General features: G+C 40.5%; 1 protein-coding gene across 1 annotated transcript; it reads left to right on the plus strand.

Annotated features, from left to right (window-relative positions):
- Positions 1-148: 148 nt before the first annotated feature.
- Positions 149-20,349, plus strand: MAN1B1 (mannosidase alpha class 1B member 1). The gene is made up of 13 exons (XM_037401397.1): positions 149-372; positions 2,612-2,720; positions 3,383-3,519; positions 4,583-4,743; positions 6,462-6,571; positions 7,852-8,037; positions 10,157-10,305; positions 10,948-11,136; positions 12,156-12,346; positions 13,367-13,487; positions 15,971-16,168; positions 16,509-16,640; positions 17,513-20,349. Exons 1-13 carry the CDS (start codon positions 235-237, stop codon positions 17,714-17,716), a joined length of 2,025 nt encoding a protein of 674 aa, XP_037257294.1. The 5' UTR covers positions 149-234; the 3' UTR covers positions 17,717-20,349.
- The last annotated feature ends 1,892 nt before the right edge of the window (positions 20,350-22,241 follow it).

Raw genomic sequence — 22,241 nt, forward strand, 5'->3', positions numbered from 1 at the left:
AGCCACCCCCGCCGCCGTGGCGGCCCTGGCTCCCCCGTGGCGGGCCGGTCCCCCCGCGGCCGCCGTTGCTAGGTTGCGGCTTCACCGGGGGTGCCATAGAGTCCCGGAAGTGCTGTGGGGCTAGAGCGGCACCCGGAAGCGGCCGCTCCGCCCGGTTCTGTGCTGGGAGGAGCGATGATGGCGGCCGGCGCGCGAGGTGGCGGGCGAGCGGGCAGCGGCCCCTGAGGCGCCGCCATGTACTCGGCTGCCGCCGCCGCCGTCGCCTCGCCGCCGCGACGGGACTTCATCTCCGTCACCCTCAGCCCGGAGGAGGCGGTGGGGGCCGGCGGCTACAATAACAGCAAGGCCTGGAGGCGGCGCTCCTGCTGGCGGGTGAGGGCGGGCGCCGGGCCGTGAGGGGCCGGGGGCCGCGGGGGTCTGCGGGCCGTGAGGGGACCGGTACAGCCAAGCTGGGTGCAGGGGGCACCTGGCAATGAGGGAGCCCCGTTGGGCTGGGGAAGGCCGGGCTGTAGGGGGTGGGCGATGAAGTGTGACCCTAGGCTTGAGTGCATCTGGACTGTGTGTGTGGGGTCCTGGCTTGGGACCCCCCATTCCGAGCTTGGAAGGAGGCCTAATCTGTGAGCACTTGACGATGGGGGTGCCCTGGGCTTTAGGGAGGGGTGGTCCCGGGCTGGGCCTCTGCTCTCAGCAGTGTTTGGGTGGCATCTGCCCACCCGGGAGGGGTTTGTGGAGTGCAGGCTGGCTGAGGGTGCTCTAAGTTATATCTTAATTTTGGTGAACAAAGCTGAGGCAGGAGGATATGGTGTGTGTTTGAAATACTGCCCTCTGCTAGTGGGCATTTGGGAGGCAGCCCCGCTCTCTGGGTGGCGGCAGGGTGAGATTTGGTCTTGGTGCCTTTGCCTGCTATTTTAGGGTTTGAAGGGGGACCACCGTCCTCTGCCCTGGGATAGTAAAGGGAACAGTTCTGCTTTCGGTGGGAAGGCTGAGTGTGAGAAGAGGGTCTCCGGCAGAGCCGTGTGGAATTGACCTTGTCTGCTTGGGGGTAGGGAGTGGGAGTCTTGGGCTGGAGAGGGAGGGTGGGAAAATGTGAGTCAAAAGGGCAAGATAACCCTTGTTGCAGATAGGAGATGAGGTATATAGTCACTACAGAGGCTTTACAGGTGGTCAGATGAAGCATATGAAGAACTTGTTTAGGGACACAGCGTATGGCAACTTCTCTCTTTTTAACAGCTAGGGAAGTGTGCGGATAGGGCACAAGATGTTTTGCCCTTCCTTTTATCCTTATTCTTTGTCAGCAAAAAAAAAAAAGTAAGATGGTGGTAAATGCCCTGTTGTATTCTTGTGCCTCATTCCCACCCATCCCAAGACACCACAGTCAATGATTCTTTTTTCCATCCTACCTTGAGGAAACACAGGGCTGCTGGGTTTTAAGCATCCTTCTGAATTGGGAGATGATGATGGGGTTTGCTGTGCAGTTAGAGCTGAAGGTAAAGGTGTGGAATCAGCATCTTGTGGTGTGTGTAGGGAAGGGTGTACAGGATTTCCATACTGTCAGCAGTGTGGGAGGAAAATGGGAAATGTGTGCTTTGGGGCTCAGAAACATGAACACATTGACAATTCTTCACTGAAACATCTGCAGCCTCTGGTTGTTATTAAGAGGATAAGGACTATGAGAAGCACTGTGGGGTGTAAAGTGGTTTGTAGGAAACTGCAGGTTCCTCTCTGTATGCCAAAACCAGTAACTGGAAGCAAAATTCTGCTCTAGTAAATTTTGATAGGACTGTTAGAAAACTAACAAGATGGTAAGTTAGCAGTTAACGTTTAACTCCAACTTCTCTCTCTCAATGCACAAAACTTCTTTCTCAGGCTAATGTAGCATTTGCTGTCTGACATGCAGGATCTTACTGTATATACATCAGTTTTAAAAACACGTTTTTGCCCAGGACTAAACTTGAAAACATTGTGGGTTTGTCTTGTTCATTATTCTGTTGGTTTACTTCATTTTTGTATTGCTGCAGGTTGGTGACTTTGTGGTGGCAGGACCTGTTCTGTGTGACAGATCCATGTGCTTAGAGGCATGATGCCTGGCTTTTCTTGCCCAGTGATAGGTGCTTAACTGATTTGAGCCTTTTTTCTTTGCTGCAGTAATATTTTTAGTTTTCCTGTGACTTTTTTCTGTTTCTTACTTTGCATGTTTGTTCTGCAGTACCTCCCCAGCCAGAAGGGAGGAAAGAGGCTTTTGGCTTATTTCCCAGTTGACATCTGGGCAGATGCACAGGTCAGCCAGCAAAGGTTGTGATGAAAGTCTGTGCACTGTAGGTGATGCTCTCTGGGAATCTCAGCACTTGGCAGTCTCTGAGGTTCTTGGAGCAAGTGGCTCTGATGTTTCTCTGAGACTGCTGTGCCTTATGCTAGCATGTTATATTTCTATTTTTCTCTTAATCAAAGAAAATAAACAATGGATGCCTGCAGTTGGAAACAGAGGGTAAAATTAAACCTACTCAGTTTGTGTTTCTTGCTCTGAATGAACTGATAAGAGTTTATTTTCAAATGAGTAGGCTCTTAATGTTGTGCTAAATACTCTTCCTCTTACTTATTTTCTCTCCTAAAGAAATGGAAGCAGCTGTCTCGACTACAGCGGAGTGTAATTCTCTTCCTGTTTGCCTTCTTGGCAGTCTGTGGAGTCATTTCATACACAAGCATGGGGGAACCATGGAAAAGTATGTGTTCCATATAGCTCAGAATTACCAGAGCGGGGCATTATATTTAAGAGATTGTTGTATTTATTATAACTAGTTTTAATTTTTATTGACAATGACTGGGTGTATCCATTAAACCACATCTATGAGATGATATTATGTGACATGTTTCAGTGACTTGTTTCTGCTTAATCACAAATATTTTTCATATGCCTTTTCATTGTTTTATCTCTACTAGAAGAATGTTTTGTTTTAACTGATTAAGATTTGGAGGCTGAGTGTGATTCTTCTGTTATGTCAATATTGGTAACCCAAACCTAAGCAGTATTAATAAGATAATCCTCTCTTGGTTTTGATTGTCCATCAGATTAGAAATTCCAAGCTTTCCTACAATACAAAGGCACATTTACTTTTGATACTATCTTACTGCCTGTATTGAGTGTCTAAAATAATAGGAATTAAAACCAAAGCATGTGCTTTTCAGCAGCCTCCTTGTATGTTAAGGGAGAGTGTTAATACCAAAAGACGCTTTATGCCTAACCGTTCCTGTGTGTTTATCAGTTTTGTGAATGGAAATGCTTTTTGGAGGTGCATCTAGTATGTGAATGCAGCAAAATGTTACAGATTGCTAGCTGGAGCCTAAACTGTTGATTCCTTGTGTTGAGCAGTTTTTTTGTGTCTAGGTCTAACAAACAAGTCATTGGATGATCAGAGAACAGAACCAGAAATTCCTGGATTAAAGTTGGCAAATCCAGCTGTTCTGCCAGCACCCCAGAAAGCAGATGCCAACCTTGGAGACTACCCAGAGCTTTCACCACAGGTACTATGAGAAGAAATGAGTTTTATAAAGCTACAAAAGTTTGTAAAAGCTGCAGATGGTGCTTGATTCCAGCAGTTGTTGAGGAGAAAGGAGTTATAACTTGCAATAGAAATCTGCTCTGGGTGGAATGCACTCCTCTCAGGAAGGGCTTTGGTATAGTATATCTTGGCTTTACCTTTTTTATTTGTGTTCAGTGTACTATTACTTAATCACTGGTATACCTAGGAGTGCCAGGACTTTAGGTCACAGTGACCTCTCACTTGAGGCTTCGCTTCCCTGCTATGATTCATTTGTTTGGACTCGGAGTGCTCGGACATCAGTCCTGTTGTTGTGAGGAGCCTAAGTAGAGTCGTGGCTGAGTATGACATGCAGGGTAGAGTCAGCGTCACACTGAATTGGAATAGCTTTTTTTGTAGCTTGAAAAATAGCAGCAAACAGAACAGATGTTGGTAGGTTTTGAAGGATTACATTTGTGTGGAGTGTGACGGGAAAGAAACATGAACTGACTGTGTGGGTTAGTGGAGTAGAGGAATACTGGTGACTGTGTTGCTATTCATGTATTTACCTCATGAAATTTGGGATTTCCAGTTAATGACTACGAAATGTTGTATTAATTTTTCCCCTCGTTGTGCACAAATGTACATGTATGACTATATAGTAATTTTTGGTATTATCTAACACTGGCATATTGTAAGCTTTTTTTTTCATGCTTTTTTGCTGGTTTGAATAAAAATTCATTGTGCCTAGTAAAATGGAATCAAATATCTTTACAGTCCTTTGGCAGTGCTTTGTGTTAAATTAATACCTGGTAGCAGTAGGGGAGTTTAAAAGCGATTTATCAGTGTAAGCTTAAGGATGGCATAATTTTCCGAAAGTTTAAAACAAACAAAAACCCAAGGCCTTTAGCATACCTTCCATTCAGGGCAGAACTTGCATGCTGATATGATATAAAATAAGATTTATCTGAAGTTTGTGCTTGACACTGGAATGCTGTTCATTTATGGTTTGAAATTTTACCATCTCTGCAACATACCAAGCATGGTTTTTTTCTTTATTTTCTCAGAAGCCGCCAAAACCACCTCATGTTCGGCGTGGTCCTTCCAATCTTCAGATCAAGCCACCATGGAGGGATGTGAGGCTGAAGACCCGACATGATGCCAGCAAGGCTGCAGAAGAGCCGGTCCAGGCTGATAAAGAAGAGAAAACAGAGAAATCCGTTATCAGGTAGAAGTGTTTCCAGCAAGTTACAGTGCTCCCCCCTTGCCCCTGTCAAGACCCATTGGATGTTGGAATGGAAATTGTAAGGGCTTTTTTTGTCTGTATCTGAGGTTGATTTCTTTCCTTGCATGTATTTGTTCTCAGGTCTGGCCTGACAGCTGTTGGTATTGCTAGGTTTATTTATTTAATCTCAGTGAATGTGTGGCTTTTCTGTTTTTACTGTTTACATCATAGAACTGCAGAGTATTTGGAGCCTTACAAGGCTGTCCATATTTCTAATACACTTAGACACCCTTAAAGCTGAGGAGAATTCTCAGTGTCTGTAGGTTTCTGCCATTTGTTTTGCAGTAAATACTAATGTACCAGTATTGATACAATTATACTGTCAGAAGTGTCTTTGTCCTTGGCCAGACTTGGAAAATTATACCAGTGTCAGTGTTGGTTAGGGGTGTGATGCCACTAAACATGGTAAACCCAAGCTGAACTGGAAGAAGCCATAGAAGTATACGCAGTTGTGTGCGTGTAACTGTATGAGATACACTTCTTTCTTAAAAAAGATTAATCATACAGTTCAAAGACCCCCTTATACAGCTATGGTAGTATCTTCTACAGAGAGTCTATGCTGCTGTGATTATATTTATAGTAAGTTATTCCCTAAGGTATTACTGATTGAAATCTTTTGATTTGCGTATACCTGAAAGGATGTAAGTTGGATATAAACTACTACAAGTTCAGCAGCGGATCTTAAGATTTGGAACACTAGGCTTGGCTTTTAATATGTTTGTGTCCTTTTCAGCACTGGTACAGCTGAGCTGATCTTAGCGTCAGAACTGTGCCTGCATCAGCATTTTGGCTGTTAGTATTATCTGATACCTCTCAGAATGACTTGGAAGAGTTTTATCCCTGTGCTTCCACTTCTGCTAAAACTCAAGAGTTAAACAGGTGGTAACTGGAAAACTTGGGATAGGAATGAAAGCCTAATGAAAACTAGTTACAAATTTAAAGAATGAAAATAAGAAATGAAATTATTTGATTTGTGTGAGCCTGTATGCTGACTGTAAACAATATAAACTTTAAAGGTCCTGTAAGCCTGGTTCCCTTAGGAGGCATATTATAAACTCAGAGTCAACATATCTATGTATTGAATAGCATGGTCGAGTTTTTTTGATCTTGATATGAACTTGAACTCAAATCCATTCTGAAAGACTTCTCCTTCGTGAGATTTTTAATAAAAACCTGTAAAAACTGATTTATGCATCTGTGGTGGTAGGGAAGGCTTGTGAACCCCTTGTAGTAAAACAAGTACTTTAAGCACCTAGTCCTTTGTGCTTATTCATGATTTTTTGATGATAATAATTCGTGTGGTACTATTTAGTGTTAGTGGCTCCTTTGATCATTTCAGAATTGTAAGTAGCCAAATACTTTTAGTGCAGCACTCTCAGGTGTTTTAATTCTTTTTAGAAGTTCTTTATTCAGTTCCATTGCCAAGATACTTGATGGAATTCCAAGAGCCTGTAAAACACATTTCTTAATCCAGTAAAATTTATCTGGTGCAAATTTCTTTGAACAGAAAAATTATCTAGTGGACAGGATAATTATTTTGATCCTTGATACAAAATGCAACTTCTGTTTTATCAAAGTATTGTGGGGAGAAAGGAAATGCAGGATAAGTCTCATTCATTTGCATGGCTTTCTGTGATCAAATTAAATCTTAATTTCGGCAGCTGGAGAGGAGCAGTGATAGAACCTGACCAAAGCACTGAACCTCCGTCTATTAAAATAAAGGAACCAGAGAAACCTTCATCTGTGGAAGCTGAAGACCAGAAGGAACCAGGTAAATAGTGCAGTTAATGATAAGTTTATTTTTGTTCACTTCTGTGGTTGAAGTTGTGCGATTCCTCCCTGAACACATCTATTTAATTAATTTATTTTAATTAAAGGAAAAAAAAGCTGTAGGAAAGGTTATTTACCTAGGACATCCAAGCCTTTCAGTATCCTTATTCCACCATGACAGCCTTCAGAATTTGAAAATAAATTTTAGTGACAAATCTTTGAAATACAGCCTCTGTGAGGAGGCAGACATTCCCATCTTTTCTCCAAGAAAGGATGGTCTAAAGAGAGCTTGAAAGGGGGACAGCATCCTTTTTCAGCAGTGGTTTTCCTTTTGTTCTGCAAATACAGGGAAAGTGACTTCCTCCCTGAATTAAACTGAACTATTTTTAAGGCTTACCAGAAAGCTGTAGAATTTGGTTTTGCAGCTGCTGTCCTTGTGGAGTAAAGAACCTGTTTTTCTGCTTTCTGGGCTCATATGAGGAGGTTCTGGTATGATAAGTGTGGCATATTACAACGTGATATATTTGGCTTTTGCTAGCTTAATATATATGGGGTTAGTTATGCTGCTTGGTGTTTCCCACTCTAGAAATCTTTGTCTGAAATGTTGCAAAACTATAAACAGCTAATGGGCATGACATTTTTCGTGTTGGAAGTGTAACGTGAGCTCAACTTCATGGCAAATTGCGAGCAAAAATTTCAGTAGAGCCATGGTAAAAGATATGGCTTTGCTCAAGATGGAAAATGTAAATTTTCTTCCTTTTTGTATCAAATGAAAAAAAAAAAAGAGAAATCACTTTACATAACTGATTTTAAATTTAGAAGAAAGCAATGAATAGGACCAGGAAGATGAAGAAAAAATGGTATGTGGTAAATTAGCTGAGGATTGTATTGTTAAGCATATGTATTCAGCAGCTGAATTACAGTTGATTTAAGCAATCTTAATTCTGATATTTCCTGACTTTCAGGTCTTTGAGCTTTATTGATACTCATGTAACAGCTGTGCATGTGATTGTTTTATCTGTGTAAGTGACTTTTTTTTTTTTTTTTTGCCAGGGAGAGATCTCTCTTTCCACCTGGCTAAATTGCACCAGAAACACTGACTGGTTATTCCATAGAGGAGAGGCTGTACTGAAAAGAATATGAGCATGGTTTTTCCATTACACTGATCATGTAGTGTGGAAGAAAGTTTATTTTGGGTAGAATGCAGCAAAGTGGTGTTTGGTATAGCTGCATAACTCCCCTGCCAGAAGTCTTGAGCGAGATGCTGTCTTCCTTTTGCAGTGCCCATAAATGAGCGTCAGATGGCTGTGATAGAAGCCTTCCGCCACGCATGGAAAGGATACAAAGATTTTGCCTGGGGCCACGATGAGCTGAAGCCTTTGTCAAAGTCTTACAGCGAATGGTTTGGACTTGGGCTTACCTTAATTGATGCCTTGGATACTATGTGGATTTTAGGCTTAAAAGAAGGTATTTTTTTTTCTCCTTGCTTCCCCACCCCCTCTAAAATAATTCCTTATTTTTCTGTTCAGGCAGTACACGTTTAGAGTTCTTTGAGGGGAACATTTATTGCGTGTGGCAAAGAAGTTTAGTTTTTTATGGATAAAAATAAATATAAAACCACCCTCTACTATATTAAAGGACACTTTTTCTTGGAATAGAATTTTGAGCCAGAAAAAAAATATTCTGCTGTTACATATAACAATGGGTATATCTGCTAGAAACTGAGGAATGTGTTAATAAGCCTCCTGACTTTTGTTTCTGTCCTAAAACCCTAGTGCTATCTTTGTGCCATTATACATTGTAGGCTCTCTACCCATCAGTCTTGTGTAGTTAGCCTGTGAGCTCCTAGGTTGTGTTTTGTCACACCTAATACTAATATTTCATATCTGGATTTAAGAAAGTTGTTTTTGTAAGGAATCAATGGATGGAGAAAGAGTATTCAGTACCTCTTTCCTGAACTACTCTGTGGTCTGTATTTTTGCACATTTATTCTGGAAGTGACTATGTTAGAAAACTTTCAAAGAGTTTTTAAAAACTAAGCCAAAAATTTGTAATTCTGCTGAAAAAAACTTGTTTATGCAGTATTTAAGAGGATTTTTTTGTTTGTTGTTTTGTGGTTTTTTTGGTTGTTTTTTTTTGTGGTGCAGGTTTTTTTTAGTGGTATTTAAAAATTTCTGGAACTGTATCTATTTAACCTTGGTGTAGATAGCCACCTTTGTAAACTTCTATCAACCATGCAATTTTTTGTGTGAAGATAGGAAGAACAGAGTGCTAGTAAGGGGACAATGAACAGTCAAAGTCTTTCATGGTTCTGTCTCTTCTGCCTTTGAAGTTTGTGTAGAATATTAAATTGAACAGAACCTCCACATCATTTGTCTGCAGCTCTAGGTCTGAGCAGGCTATCTTGAAGTTTCATCAAGTTGACAGTGTGCAGATTTTTTTCATCCAAAAATAGTGAACTGCATAGAGCTTTAAAAATAAGTTATTAGTAATTTAGGTGTGTTGAAAATGGGTTCTTTGTGAAAGCTTGTTCATATTTTGTAGCAGTTCTTTTGCTGATTGCCTTAGAAAGCTCCTGGGGTTTCTTCTGAATAACAAATGCTATATAAATGAAAGTTCTGTTTGATATTACCTATCTTCTAAGCTGATGAATGCTGACGTTTCTGTCAAAGAGGACCTTACCTTTTCTGTTGTACTGCTAGATTGTGCTTAACGTGACAGCAGAATTTTTTCTGTGGTTCTTCTCAGTTTACCCAATGTTAACCCAACATCCAAGACATTTTTTCTCATGAGAACAAAGAGGCATCCTTTTGCTTTAATCTCCTGTGGAATACCTTCCATTTCTGGGAAACTGGTTGTTCTGCGCCTGCTCACAAGTTGGAGTTTCTGGAAGGTGTGAGTTAGCTTAGTCTTCACAGTTAAAGGCATAAGCTATCTCAAACTAACTCACATGCACATAGACCCTGTGCAAAAGCAGTCATTGAATGATGCTACTGCTAAGTTGGCTGTTGAATCTAAAATGGCTTTTTCTTTTACATTCTTTTTTGAATCAGTGATAAACCATTCTTTCTAGAGAGAAAAAATTGCATACTTGGATTTTATGGGTTAAGTGCTGAAGTAGGATGCAGGCTTCCCAGGACTTTGCTTGGCTAAAGGCTATACTAATGGCTGGTAACTGATTTTAGTAGATAACAGCTTTGGTTTAATAAGATTTAATTAAAAAGTTAAGAAGGCTCTTGTGCAAATGTAACTAATTGACAAGTCAAATGGGTGGACTTAAAAGATCTCAATTTTGTATTTTAATAAAAAATCCTCAATTTCTTCTTCTTTTTTTTTTTTTTTAGACTATTAGGAACTTATTTTATTTTGCTGGGTATTTCTGTCTGTGCATCTGTGGTGTGTACTGAATAAGAATTAAGCCAGTGGTAGGCAAACTTCTTCCAGCATGTGCTCTTCATTTTGAGTTTTATCATCTCTGTAGACAGATATAAGTAAGTGTCATGGATATATGGAATACTAATGTCTCTAGTCTAGTTGTTGGAACATGTCAGAAGTTCATAACTGAACTACCTTTCATACTTTGCAGAGTTTGAAGAAGCAAGAAAATGGGTAGCAAATGATTTAGTGTTTGATAAGAATGTGGATGTGAACCTCTTTGAAAGCACTATTCGTATTCTGGGGGGCTTGCTGAGCACCTACCATCTCACCGGAGATAGCCTCTTCCTGGAAAAAGCTGTGAGTGACTACTCTTACAAATGAAACTGGATTATGTATTCCATATTGGACGAAGTTCAGGGAAAATTAATCAGAAAGTTAAATGTTGCTGTTTTTTAATAGTTTCAAATTTAAAGCAGTGGGAAGGGATTTACCATTAATCTTTTAAGCCTGTGCTTCTTTTTGTTCTCTGGATAACCTGAGAGCCTTGCTGTGTTTTATCAGGTATTCTTATATGCTTGTTCTTCTGTTGATGAAGAGCTGACCATAATAAAGTTCATGAAACAAAAGAGGAAATAAATGGTTGGCAAAGAGTCATAGTTGTCTTTTGTCACCCTTTCTGTGTGTCTTACAGCGTCAGCCACCTCTTTAGATTAGCTAGATGCAGCCAATGACTTCAGAATTACAACACGTGGCTAGGGATTGCAGACTCAAATGAGGCATGCAATACTAGGAACAAGGTAGAAAATCTGTAGTCACTACTATGAATAGATCCATGACCCTTTCTAATTCTTGGCTTTCCTGCACCATCTAAAACTAAGCTGCTATCCTCTCTTTTTCTTTCTGCTTTGTGAAAGAAAATCTGAAGGGGTGTGCATGTGTTCATGTATTTAGGTTTTGTTTTGTTTGTTGTTTTGTCCTGTGCTCTTGGGTTTTCTTTAGAAAGACATTGGGAACAGGCTTATGCCAGCATTCAAGACCCCCTCCAAGATACCATATTCAGATGTCAACATTGGCCGGGGCACTGCACATCCACCTCGTTGGACATCCGACAGCACTGTGGCAGAGGTGACTAGTATTCAGCTGGAATTTAGGGAGCTCTCTCGTCTCACTGGAGATGAGAAATTCCAGGTATGGAAGAATCAGCTGATATTTTTCTCTTTTTCCACCTGTCTATAGCTCCACCACCGACACTCCATCAATACATGTGGTCTCTGTAGTCTGTAAGTGATGGTAAATGAGTTGAGAAACTTTAGATGAGGGAAGGAATAGAAACTAAGTAATTCCAATTATTTTCTTAGATACCAAAAAGTAATAGTGGAGGTAAATTATTTTTCTCCCTCAGAAACAGCTTTTGATTAAAAACAAACAAAAAGCTCACAGCAAAACTAATCCACAACAAAACCCACTCCCCCCCCCCCCGCCCCCAGTTGTTATCATTGGTATTTTTGTTTGACGCTAGGTTGTCAGGGTTTGAAAAAATAAGTCTCCCCCTAAACAGGGGACTGTGAAACTGTGCCTTGCTTAATGTTGTTAGAATTCCGTGTGCGGTTTCTTGATGCCATTACCTAAATGCAACGAACAAAACCTTGGTGTTGCATCCAGGGAGCTAAAATGTGATTCACTAGATAAGGGTCTCACAGCAGGTCACAGTGTAAGGAAGAGTTAGCTGAAATAAAAATAATTCCAGGGAAAAGAATACTTTCCACCCTTCATTTTGTTTGGCAATGTTGTTTTACTGTTGTAAACTGTATCCATAGCTCAAGTTTTGAAGAGTGCAGTTATTTAAAGAAATTATAGCTACTGCATGATTCGTGTAGTTGTTATTTTAGCCGGACTTCTACTTTGTAAATATGAATAAGTGAGGTCATAGTCTCGTGCCGTAGTACTGGCTTTTGAGTGGGCTTACGTGAAGGAATGGAAATAGTTATAATTCTTTCAGAGTACTTAAATGTACCCAGAACAACATGTTTTGCAAGCCAGAAAGTTTGCAACCCTGTATTTAATATATTGCACAAGCTGAACTTGATGTTCCTGATGCTAATTTGAGGAAGAATATTTAAAGATTTGTCATCAGCCTGAAGTTACTAGCCACAGTTTTGTGTATCATTCCTACCTGTAACTTATGTTTGCTATATTCTTTCTTTTAGAAAGCTGTAGAAGAGGTGATGAAGCATGTTCACACTCTCTCAGGGAAAAATGATGGACTAGTGCCTATGTTCATAAACACCAATAGCGGGCAGTTCACTCACTTGGGTGTCTATACTCTGGGAGCCAGAGCTGACAGCTACTATGAGTATTTACTCAAGCAATGGATTCAGGGTGGGAAAAAAGAAAATGAGTAAGTTCTTTCCACTTCTCATATTGATGTGAGAATTATGTGAGCTGTAAAACTTTCTGGTTTAGTTTGCTGCTTAAAGAGAAATAATGTAAGTGCCCAATAGCTGACTGAAAATATCACTGTTTTAAAAGCAAGCTAAGCAAGAAATAAGGACCTGTGGTAACTTGATATAAAAACAGTGTGATTTAGGCTTAGTCGTGGAACTTCTCTTCAGAAAACTGTTCTTCCTCAGCACATCAGATGTGAGGAGTGTTATAGACAGGAGAAGAGAATGAAGTCTTTGCAGTAGATGGGGGGTGTAATTAGACACTTCTGAAATATTGATAATACTTCGTTTCACCAACAATGTCTATGTTTTCTCTGAGCTTGTTAGGGAAAGGTGAATCCTACAGGATGTTTGAGGTGGGAGATTTAATCCATAAGGAATAACTTTCCTCAGAAATAAGAGGAGGCTGAAGTTTGACGTTTGTGTAAACTTTGCTTTTGGTCTCTTAAGTTTCTCTTACCTGCACTGGATAGGTGGAAGAGAACATTTGCAAGGAGCAGAGGAACTAGAGATGCTGGAAAACAAGGCTTCTGCCAAAACAAGACAAAAAATCTAAGCAGTTTTTATCTGCTTATAAGCCAGTTATGTTGGACTTGTTCATGGGTTTAATGCATATAGAGCGATAACATGCCTCTCTGAGGCTTGTCTTTATATCAGCAGGTGCATCTATACAAAGGAAGTAAATGGAATCTGGTTACTGCCTAGAAACAGTTGGGGATATGTTCTCTTTAATACTTTAAATTTAGAGTTTACTTAAAGTAAACCCAATATTCCTACATGGTAGTGATAACTTAACTAATTAATGTCCATTTGATGGTGACTTGAAGACGTTTTGTCAATCTTCACATTTGATTAAATACTGTTCTTGAGACTGAAATAATTGTCTCCAAAAGGATTGAGCTGAACATCAGCTGTGATTAAATGTGTTCTGACTGCATGTATGTGAGCCAACTGGGAATGATTTTAATTCACAGACTGTTGGAAGACTATATGAGAGCCATAGAAGGAGTGAAAAAGCATCTTCTTCAGCGATCAGAACCCAAGAAGCTTACTTTTGTAGGAGAGCTTGCTCATGGCCATTTCAGTGCCAAGATGGTAAGAAGTACAACTGCATTTAAAAAAACAACAAAAGAAAACAGAAAAACCACCACCACGAAAAAAATCAACATATGGACAGGGAAAGCTGCTTTTTCTGTCTTTCCTCTTTCCCCCCTTCAAAGAAAAAAACTCAGGAGAAAAAGAAAAAAAAGCCCAGACTATATATAGCCAGTGTGATGGCAGTACTTTGTAGATACTAGTCACCTGTGCAAACCAGGGGCCTTCCCTTTGGGTTAATCTAGGAAATCCACTTCTGTTCCTGTAAGACTGGACATTCTGGTGCTGGAGTCAAACTTTCTTTCTCTCTCCTCCCCTTCCCCTTTTTTGATCATAAAATTCCAGTACCTGAAACTGTTGAGGTAATGCCTTTTCTGTGTATTATTTATTTTCCGTAATTCAATATGTGTGGACCCTTACACACCTGGCTTTTCAGGTTTACCTTCAAAAGAAACAGGTGATCTAATACTGTATTACTGGGTCAAAAAAACCCAAAAAAACCCAACCTGATAATTTTGGAGGATTCTGTCCATTTGTGATACTTGTTTCTTTTCCTACATGTACAGTTATTGAGTAAAAAGTATGCTGCTTGCCAGTGGGGCAGATTGGTTGACCTTAACTCCCTGCTCTTAATTTGTGCATTCGTACTCTTTAGAATGCGTTTTAGGATCTTTCAGTTAAAGATCTTGTGTAAGTGCAGGTAAAGCGTGTGTGTATGTGGCCTTTTTTTAAGATGAGTGGTGTATTATTAAATTATGTGTAGCCTTATACATACTTTTTCGATTCCTGAAGTGAGCTTTAGTGAGTTCTTTGACTTGGTTGGTTTATTGGTGTAGCATTTTTGAGATGTTCAGTTCTGTTTTTCAGCAAGTGCTTCTTGCATTTGAATTTCCCAAATGCTTTGCAAACCGGCTGTGAGTGGGGCTGGAGTCTGGGTTTTGGGTAAAGGGGCTCCCTTTTCCCAAGATATGACAGAGTTTAATTCGGACAGATAGATTTGGCTTAGATTTCTGCATGTGTCAGTACACTTGCTTCTGTTCCAGGGAGGAGTTTTGGTATTTGATCAGTTATTATTGGGTGAAAGGCTTGACAGGAATCTCACCCTGGCCAGCTGGAGAAGGGGCTGTTTGTCTCCTGTGTCTGTGTTGACAGTCTCCACACTCAACCATTTCCTTTAGGACTGGACAAAGCTTTTAAAGGTCCATACAGGTGCTGCTTGTCCACCAGAGTTTTTACTATTTTTGGATGATGAGACATGAGATTTCATTCTGAATGGTAAGAATTATTTGAAATTCCATATGTGACATTAATCTGCAGTTCTTACATTCAGAGTATCAGTGGTGGATTAGCCCCTGAAGGAGGACAGTCAGTCTTGTATTGCAAATTGAATATTTGGGCATTTTATACAACCTGTTTTCTGATGTGTTCTTCAACTGACTTTGACAGTTGAGGTTTTTTTGAAATTTAACTAAATTATGTTCCACAGTTCTTGAAGTAACACCACTCCTCTTGTTCTTTGAACAAATTGTTTGCTGTAGCAACTAAAAGCTGAGCAAGAACGTCTCTGCAGTCTTTTCATTGCTGCTGTTCTGTTTTGGGAAAGCAAGCAGAAATACTCTTTACACGATCGTCCTCAGGTGCCCCTCTTCCATATATGCATGAAGAACCAGTGATATTTTGTTCAAGGTGCCTGGTATCCATGGCATTCAGCTGGCAGTAAACAAGAGTCTTGGAGGGCTAGTGGTGAGAATGGGAACCAGCTGTATCCCAGAGTTTAGAAAAATCATGCTCTTGCTTCTTTGGTGCTTTATAGACATGAGGGGTAAAAAATTGCTATTACCCTAAATAATAGAGTTGCAAGAAAGGGGCAAGCTTCCAGGCAGAAGTATGCTTGAAGGCTTATCAGTGTTTTCCAGTTGTGTCAGTGAGTCTAACGGTCTTTGCACAGATGTTACCTCTCTTGCAGTAATGCTAAGGTGATTATTTCAGAATGAAGAAAATCTCCTTCAGCTGACCTCTCCCCTTTCTCCAAAGCTTTGTTTTCTGTGGCTGACTCCCATCTCTGTACCATTTTAAGTTTAAAATTAAATTCAGATGGTCAGTTTGTCCCTTTAGGTGTGTCTATTGAGAAACCTTTAGGTGATTCTGCCCACCCCCCCTTCAGGAGCTGGTATGTAATGTGTGCCAAAAACCACACTCTTCTTCCTTGCCCTGTCCTGGCACCTTTTTTTCAAGAACTTTACATAAACCCAGTGTCTTGTACATTTTCCAAATTAATGGTGTCTCTAATAACACTGCCTGCCTTATGCTATATTACATCAGATTGTTAAAATGTTACCCTGAAGTTCTTGGTACCTGAAATGTGTTTTGAAGAAGAGAAAGAATTAAAAAAAAAGACACACACATAGGGACACAGAGGCACACACAACAAACAGGTATTCACGTATCATTTTTTCCACAGTAAGAGTTGTCTTGTCTTGCAGGATCACTTGGTTTGCTTTTTGCCTGGTACTTTGGCACTGGGAGCACACAATGGATTGACTGCTGATCATATGAAATTGGCTGAAGCCCTTATAGAAACCTGTTACCAGATGTATGCTCAAGTAGAGACAGGCCTGAGTCCGGAGATCGTGCACTTCAATCTTCATGCGCAAAAGGGCCACAAAGATGTGGAAATTAAGGTGAACAGATAGCTGGCCTGAACTGTAACTGTGATTCTTTTGTGTCTCTATTCTGCTGTTGAAACTGCCAGCCGGGTATTGGTGATGTGCTCTGTGGAGCAGCTTGTTGTTTTGCTGCCTCGCTAGTCTAGGTGTATCCTAGCCTTTGTTTTTAATTAATCTTGTAGTGTATTTAGAAGCTGTTACGCATACTGAACTCTTTGGAATAGGTGGAGATGGGAATTGCTGTTTTTCTTCCTGCTTGTGTCCTTGAGGAAATTCCCTGTCTGAATTATTCTTGCCTTTTTGTTGTTTTTTTGTGGTGGTTTTTTTTTTTGTTTGTTTTTGTTTTCTCTTCCAGCCTGCAGACAGGCACAACTTACTGCGACCAGAAACTGTGGAAAGCCTTTTTTATATGTATAGATTCACTGGTGATAAGAAATATCAAGACTGGGGCTGGGAAATCTTGCAGAATTTCAATAAATATACACGGGTAAGGTCAACTTATAATCGCCTTGTTTCTGTCAGGACTGTATTAGCTCACTTGCTCTCTAACAAGAACTTTGGAAACCTGTTATCTTTCAAGAGTCATCAGGTACCTGTGGGGAAATTTGCAAGAACACACAATAAAATTCAGTTTATGCGGTGCCTTACAGTTTGAGATACGCTTAGTGCGTTCAGGGAAAGAACTTTCATTACATTGCTTAAAAAGTAAAATGCAGAAGCTGTACACAAACTACCGAAATGTCTCTGCTTCTTCTTGGAAGCCGTTAGGATCTCTGCTGTTACGTTTTTTAGAATTTAGAAGCTGAGAAGGACCTGGCTGGATTGAAGGAACCCTTTGGTTAAAGTTGGGAAAAAAATAAATAGTGCCATGAAATGGCATTAATGCTTTAATTGAGGGGGTTTTGTATTCATTCTGACTACAGTGCTCATGGAGATATCACTCTGATATGCTGTAAAAGTGCGGCCTAGATGCCAGTGGTCATTAAATATCCATGGTCTGCTCTTAAGAGGAAATAGGTATGGTACTTTGAGCAAGTCAAATGTGGAAATTGCACTACTTTCTCTACATTTGTCCAGAAACTTCAAGGGGATGCTCTTTGTGGTACCTTTTTAAATTAAGCATATGGACATTTAACTTCATTTTATCCTCCTTGTGGTTTCTTTTAAAAAACAATGAGATTTTTTTTCATAACTGAAGTTTTATATGTGAACGAAAACCAAGACTGAAATGAAAAACATGCTGATCTGTTTCTTAGCACTTACTATTTCCAAGTGCATCTGGATGTTAAGAAGTAAAAGTAATTTATTTTAGTATATTGAAATATAAAAAAAATCTGCTTTTTTTTTTTTTTGGCACAGGTTCCTACAGGTGGTTATACTTCCATTAACAACGTCCAGAATCCCAGTAATCCAGAGCCACGTGATAAGATGGAGAGCTTCTTCCTTGGGGAAACACTCAAATACATGTTTCTGCTGTTTTCAGACGACATAGACTTAATCAACCTTGACAAATATGTATTTAACACAGAAGCTCATCCACTCCCTATCTGGGTGTCAGCATAGACTGGGTGTCAGTAGATCTTCTAGTGGCATTTTTATCTTCAAGTCCCTATACTTTTCAGGGTTTGAGGAGAGATGCTATATTGCACCTTTTTTTTGGCTTAAACAAATGAAACCTTTGGGGGAAGCATCTCTGGTTTGGAGAACTCATGTCAGTCTTAAATCTAATCCCTGGTTCTGGGACAGACAAGCTGTGCCATACTGAGCTGGTATTGATGATGAGGTTCAGAGAACAGAGGTGTGGACCATGACATTCATGGGGCTCTGGAGAACCAGAATGCACTCACATCAGTCTTACTAAATGCTCATTAAATATCAGGAATGCAGCAAGTAGTCTTACAGCACAGGATTGTTCCTGGAAAGAAGGAGTAAGCCTACAGGTTTCTGGTTTATTCTGGATTTGCTGAAACACACTGTTCCTTCGTAAGACTGTGTGGTGTTTCAGGTGTTCAGAGGAATAAACAAAGAAGTGTAATGTCCCAGGTAGAAGCAAAGCTGTCAGTATTGCTCCTGATACTCTGATGTCATTCCAAACTACCGAGCTATGCTGCATCACGTTAGAAGAAGGAAGTGGCAGCAAAGCATCTGTTGTACAGTGTCTTAGTTTTATAGAGCACTTTGAACAATCTGTTGAAGCTGTATCTGAAATGAATGATGGAAAAGAATTTGCTGCTGGTTTGGCTCAAAGTGGTATATAATTTTGTAGAGGTATTGCAGTTTTTTAACTTATCTGCAGGAATGCAGGAGATAATGTGAAACGCAAGTGAAACTACACATACATTTTATATATTATTTGCATCAGTTAGACTCAGGTATTCTGACTGAAAGCTGCTTTCTGAGGTTGGGCACTGGGAAAGCTTGTGAGCACATTAGGTATAATTCTAAGTCAGCCTTCTTCCATCCTTTCCTGTCCAGATACTGCATTGTAAGGTGGTTGTTGACTCAAAACAAGTGTACAAATGTACAGCAAAGTTCACCTTCTTCATAATTTTTTGGACTGTGGAGAAATTTTTTTTCCCCCCTTAGGAGTACTCTGGGTAGAATTATTTTCATTGATAGTATTAAAAGCAAGCAATCTAAACGTATTGCAAGAATTCCTGGTCCCAAATAGAATTAGTGAAATCTGTTCAGTTGCTCAAAGACAAAGCAGACCCTTTTTTTTTTTTTTGGCAGGAATCTTATGGGAGCCCTGGGATCTTTCATTTTTATATGTGCAAATAGATTTTAAACCATGAATTTGGAAATCTGCTTTCTATAGTGCTTTTCCTTTTGGAAAAGCTACTTGTAGCTACTTGGACAGTCCTGTATCCGCCAGTAAGTTCTCAGAAATGTCCTTGTTCATATTTCTGAAAGAGGTTGTTCTCACCAAAATGTTCTTTCCCCTCACATTAATGGGAGCAATGGGAAGTACGCAGGCGTGTGGTAGTGACAGTGAGGTACAGTCCCCTCCAAATCTAGGGCTGCGAAGTGGAACTAATGAAATCTGACTGTAATGGTTAATTTTTCAGTGGCTGAGGGGGTACATGTATTTTATAGTATTTGTAAAGGAAGATGCATCTTTATTTGTTTTATGCTGATCAGTTCTGTTCGCTGGAGTCAGAAGCTGGGACCACTATTTAAGTGTTTTAAAGAATATTTATCATTCCATGTACAATGATGGCTTACGGAAACGGACAAATTTTACAAACTATTTAAATGCACCTTTTTCTGTCATCAAAGAGACCCTGGGATTTGCAAGACATGACAAAGTTTGTGCACAGTGTTCATGTTCCTCCAGTTCACCTGCCACCAGTAACCCTGGAAATTAGTTTCTCACTTACATGTGCAGTGGAATCCAGTAGCTGTAGCCTTTTGTCTGCACAACAGATTTGCTCCTAAGACTTTTGTTTTCTTTGACATAACAGTAAAGAAGGAAAATGCTGTTGAAATGTGGGAGGAAACACCTTCATTGTTAATGCTTGTGGAGTAGGTTTCTGTTTTTGAGGAGCTGAGCCTTGGCTAAAAGCTGAAGGCTTTAAAACTGGAGACAAAGAAAAAAAAAAGATAACTTCAGTGAGACTATTCAGGTCCAGCTGAATTGTGTTGCTTTGGCCTTGTGCCTTCAATTGAAGCTGGGATTGAACCTTTAGTTAATGACTTTGCTATGGATTGTAAAACTTCTGCTGCTGTTTCACCTAGACGGCAGCCCTACTGAGGAAACAAAGACATTTCTTAGAAAGTGGAACACATAAATGTTCACCAAAAGTCTTCTGTTGTTGAAGTCTTATGCTAGTCTTAATGTAATTGACTCTACAAATGGGACTGTGGGAGTCTGTATTATAATTGTTTTGCCTTACGATTGGCAATAGTCCATTTCATAATGAGTTAAAGGAAGGAGAGAATAATAAATCATCACTTTCCCAAACACACTTCTTGTCTTAGCTGAGCCTGTTGGTCCAACTGATTTCTTTTCTACCTAATTCTTCCTGGGAAATGGAATCTCTTTGCAAAGTGCGGCTTTACTGTCCTCATCCTTTAAATCTGAAGTTAAGATTGTTCAGCTCTATATTTGAGAGCAAATGTTTGTTTCAAACTCCTGTATCACATGTGAAATGGCACAAACCAAAACGATAAAAGCTTATCAGCTTCTTCCTGTTCTTTTGCAAAGGTCTTTTTAACTGCTTACTTATTGTTACTTCCTTAACATAGTATGTTTTGTCATCAGATTAGTCTCGGAGCTTCACAGCCCGTCACGATTCCACTGTGTGCTCCCACAGCACAACAGAAGTTTTGCAAGTCTTTGAGAAGTTTTCTTTTGAGCACTCTGGGGTTCTTTGAGCCAAAGCCTTAACTGCAGGGTCTGTAATCCATTTTGGTATTTCAGCTTACCGGTACACTTCTGATGCTTGAGTCAAATGTTGCAGAAAGGCCATCTCTTCTGTCCTTTTGCACAAAGAGCTGTCCTGGTTTCTCTCCAAGAGCTTGAATGCCTTGCCTAATTAAAACAAAAAAGAAAAAAAACTCATCCCCACCCAGCTATACTGTTCGCTTATGCTTTCACTGAGAAACAGAGATGGGTATGGGCACAGCCACGGAGTGCTGCACAGCTGTAGGACTTGGAAGTCTCACACGCTGGGCTTTAAGCCATAGCTCAGAAAGAAACACTTGTTTGCTCGGAGAAAATTCAGTAGGTGGATGGGGCCACAGTTAGCATCTCATCTCGGAACTTTTTGAGAACTTAAGTCTGTCTCACTACAGGTCGTAGAAATTGGCAGTTCTGCAAGGTCTGAGGCATTGGCTGGCAGGAGCCGCTCTGCATTTCACATGGCTTTCTGGTCACAGGGTTTTCAACCTTCCATGCCAAGCTCAGATACAGCTGTATTTACTTGTCCAAATACTAGGCAAAGAATCTGCTTTGTTTCTTATACCAGTGTGACAGGGCAGTGATGAGGGATGCAGACAGGATAGGTTTTTGTAACTAACGTGTTTGCAGTTGCGAATTTCTCTTGCCCTTTTCCTGCAGCTGTGAACTCCTCGAAAGAACCCTACAGGCAGTTCAGCTCCCAGTTTCCAGTGTCACACTTGGTATATTTAACAAGACCAGTAAAAATGACGTGCCAGGGTAGTTCCATGATGCTGTCTGGCAAGTTTGTTGCTTCAACAGAAGGGTTGAGGGTTTCCTGACTTTGGATTGAGGAAGAGTGGCTTGGGGTTTTTTTGTCTCTGAAGTATTGCTAGAACTTGCTGTCAAAGTCTGGAGGTCTCAGCTTCCATTAAAATCCAACCCCAAGTTCTTCAGAAATGGATGACTTGGGCTTGCCAGGAGAACCTGCTGATTTGCATGATCAGTTTTCAAGCTCTGACTTAAAGGCATGTGACCAGAGAGGCATTTCTGACTGTTTTGTGCCATGTTCGCATCTTGATCATACTCCTTGTGCTGGTACGTGATGATAGACTAAACAAGCCTTTTCTCACCAGCCCTGCTGGTACAGATCTCAAGCCAGCATGGGGGCTCCACCCATGGATGGGGCCTTGGGTCACTTTGCTCACGCTCCATTTTCCTTTTGTGTTCCCTGAAGTTCAGCCACAAGCGAGTTCCAGTGATTGGCAAGAGCAGTGACTGCTGCTGCTGGGCTCTTCCCTTCGGCTTGGAGAGCACCGCACAGCCAGGGTTTTCCGCTTGGATCCCATTCTTCCACACCCAAGGCTTCAAAAGGTTTTGGATGTTTGTGGCATTGGCTTCAGAGTTCTGCCACAGTTCCTGAAGCCTCTTTGTAATTCTTTTCAGTGCTGCTCATCTATCTTCTGTGTGGAAGTCCATGAATATTTTGTTTATCTGTTTGCCATAGTATCTGAAAGCTTTTAGTTCATTCTTCCGTATAAATCAAACCACTTGTGGCCCTCCCACTATGTGGATTCCTTTGGGGCAAGTACAATCTGCAAGAGGAAAACGAGCTCAGTATAGTCTGTTGTAAGAGGATTAAAGCACTCTTACCTTTCTGGAAGGTCAGAAGACACCTGGGCCTCTGCCCACAGGCATGAAACAAGC

This window comes from Falco rusticolus, chromosome 9, assembly GCF_015220075.1.
Source record: "Falco rusticolus isolate bFalRus1 chromosome 9, bFalRus1.pri, whole genome shotgun sequence".
NCBI classification, from domain to species: Eukaryota; Metazoa; Chordata; class Aves; order Falconiformes; family Falconidae; genus Falco; species Falco rusticolus.

What these genes read in the sequence shown, in the direction of transcription:
- MAN1B1 (XM_037401397.1), top strand. Translation starts at nt 235, where the DNA reads ATGTACTCGGCTGCCGCCGCCGCCGTCGCCTCGCCGCCGCGACGGGAC. An exon ending in GATTTTAGGCTTAAAAGAAG is followed by an intron (nt 8,038 to 10,156) that starts GTATTTTTTTTT and finishes CATACTTTGCAG; the next exon opens with AGTTTGAAGAAGCAAGAAAA. An exon ending in GCCATTTCAGTGCCAAGATG is followed by an intron (nt 13,488 to 15,970) that starts GTAAGAAGTACA and finishes CTTGTCTTGCAG; the next exon opens with GATCACTTGGTTTGCTTTTT.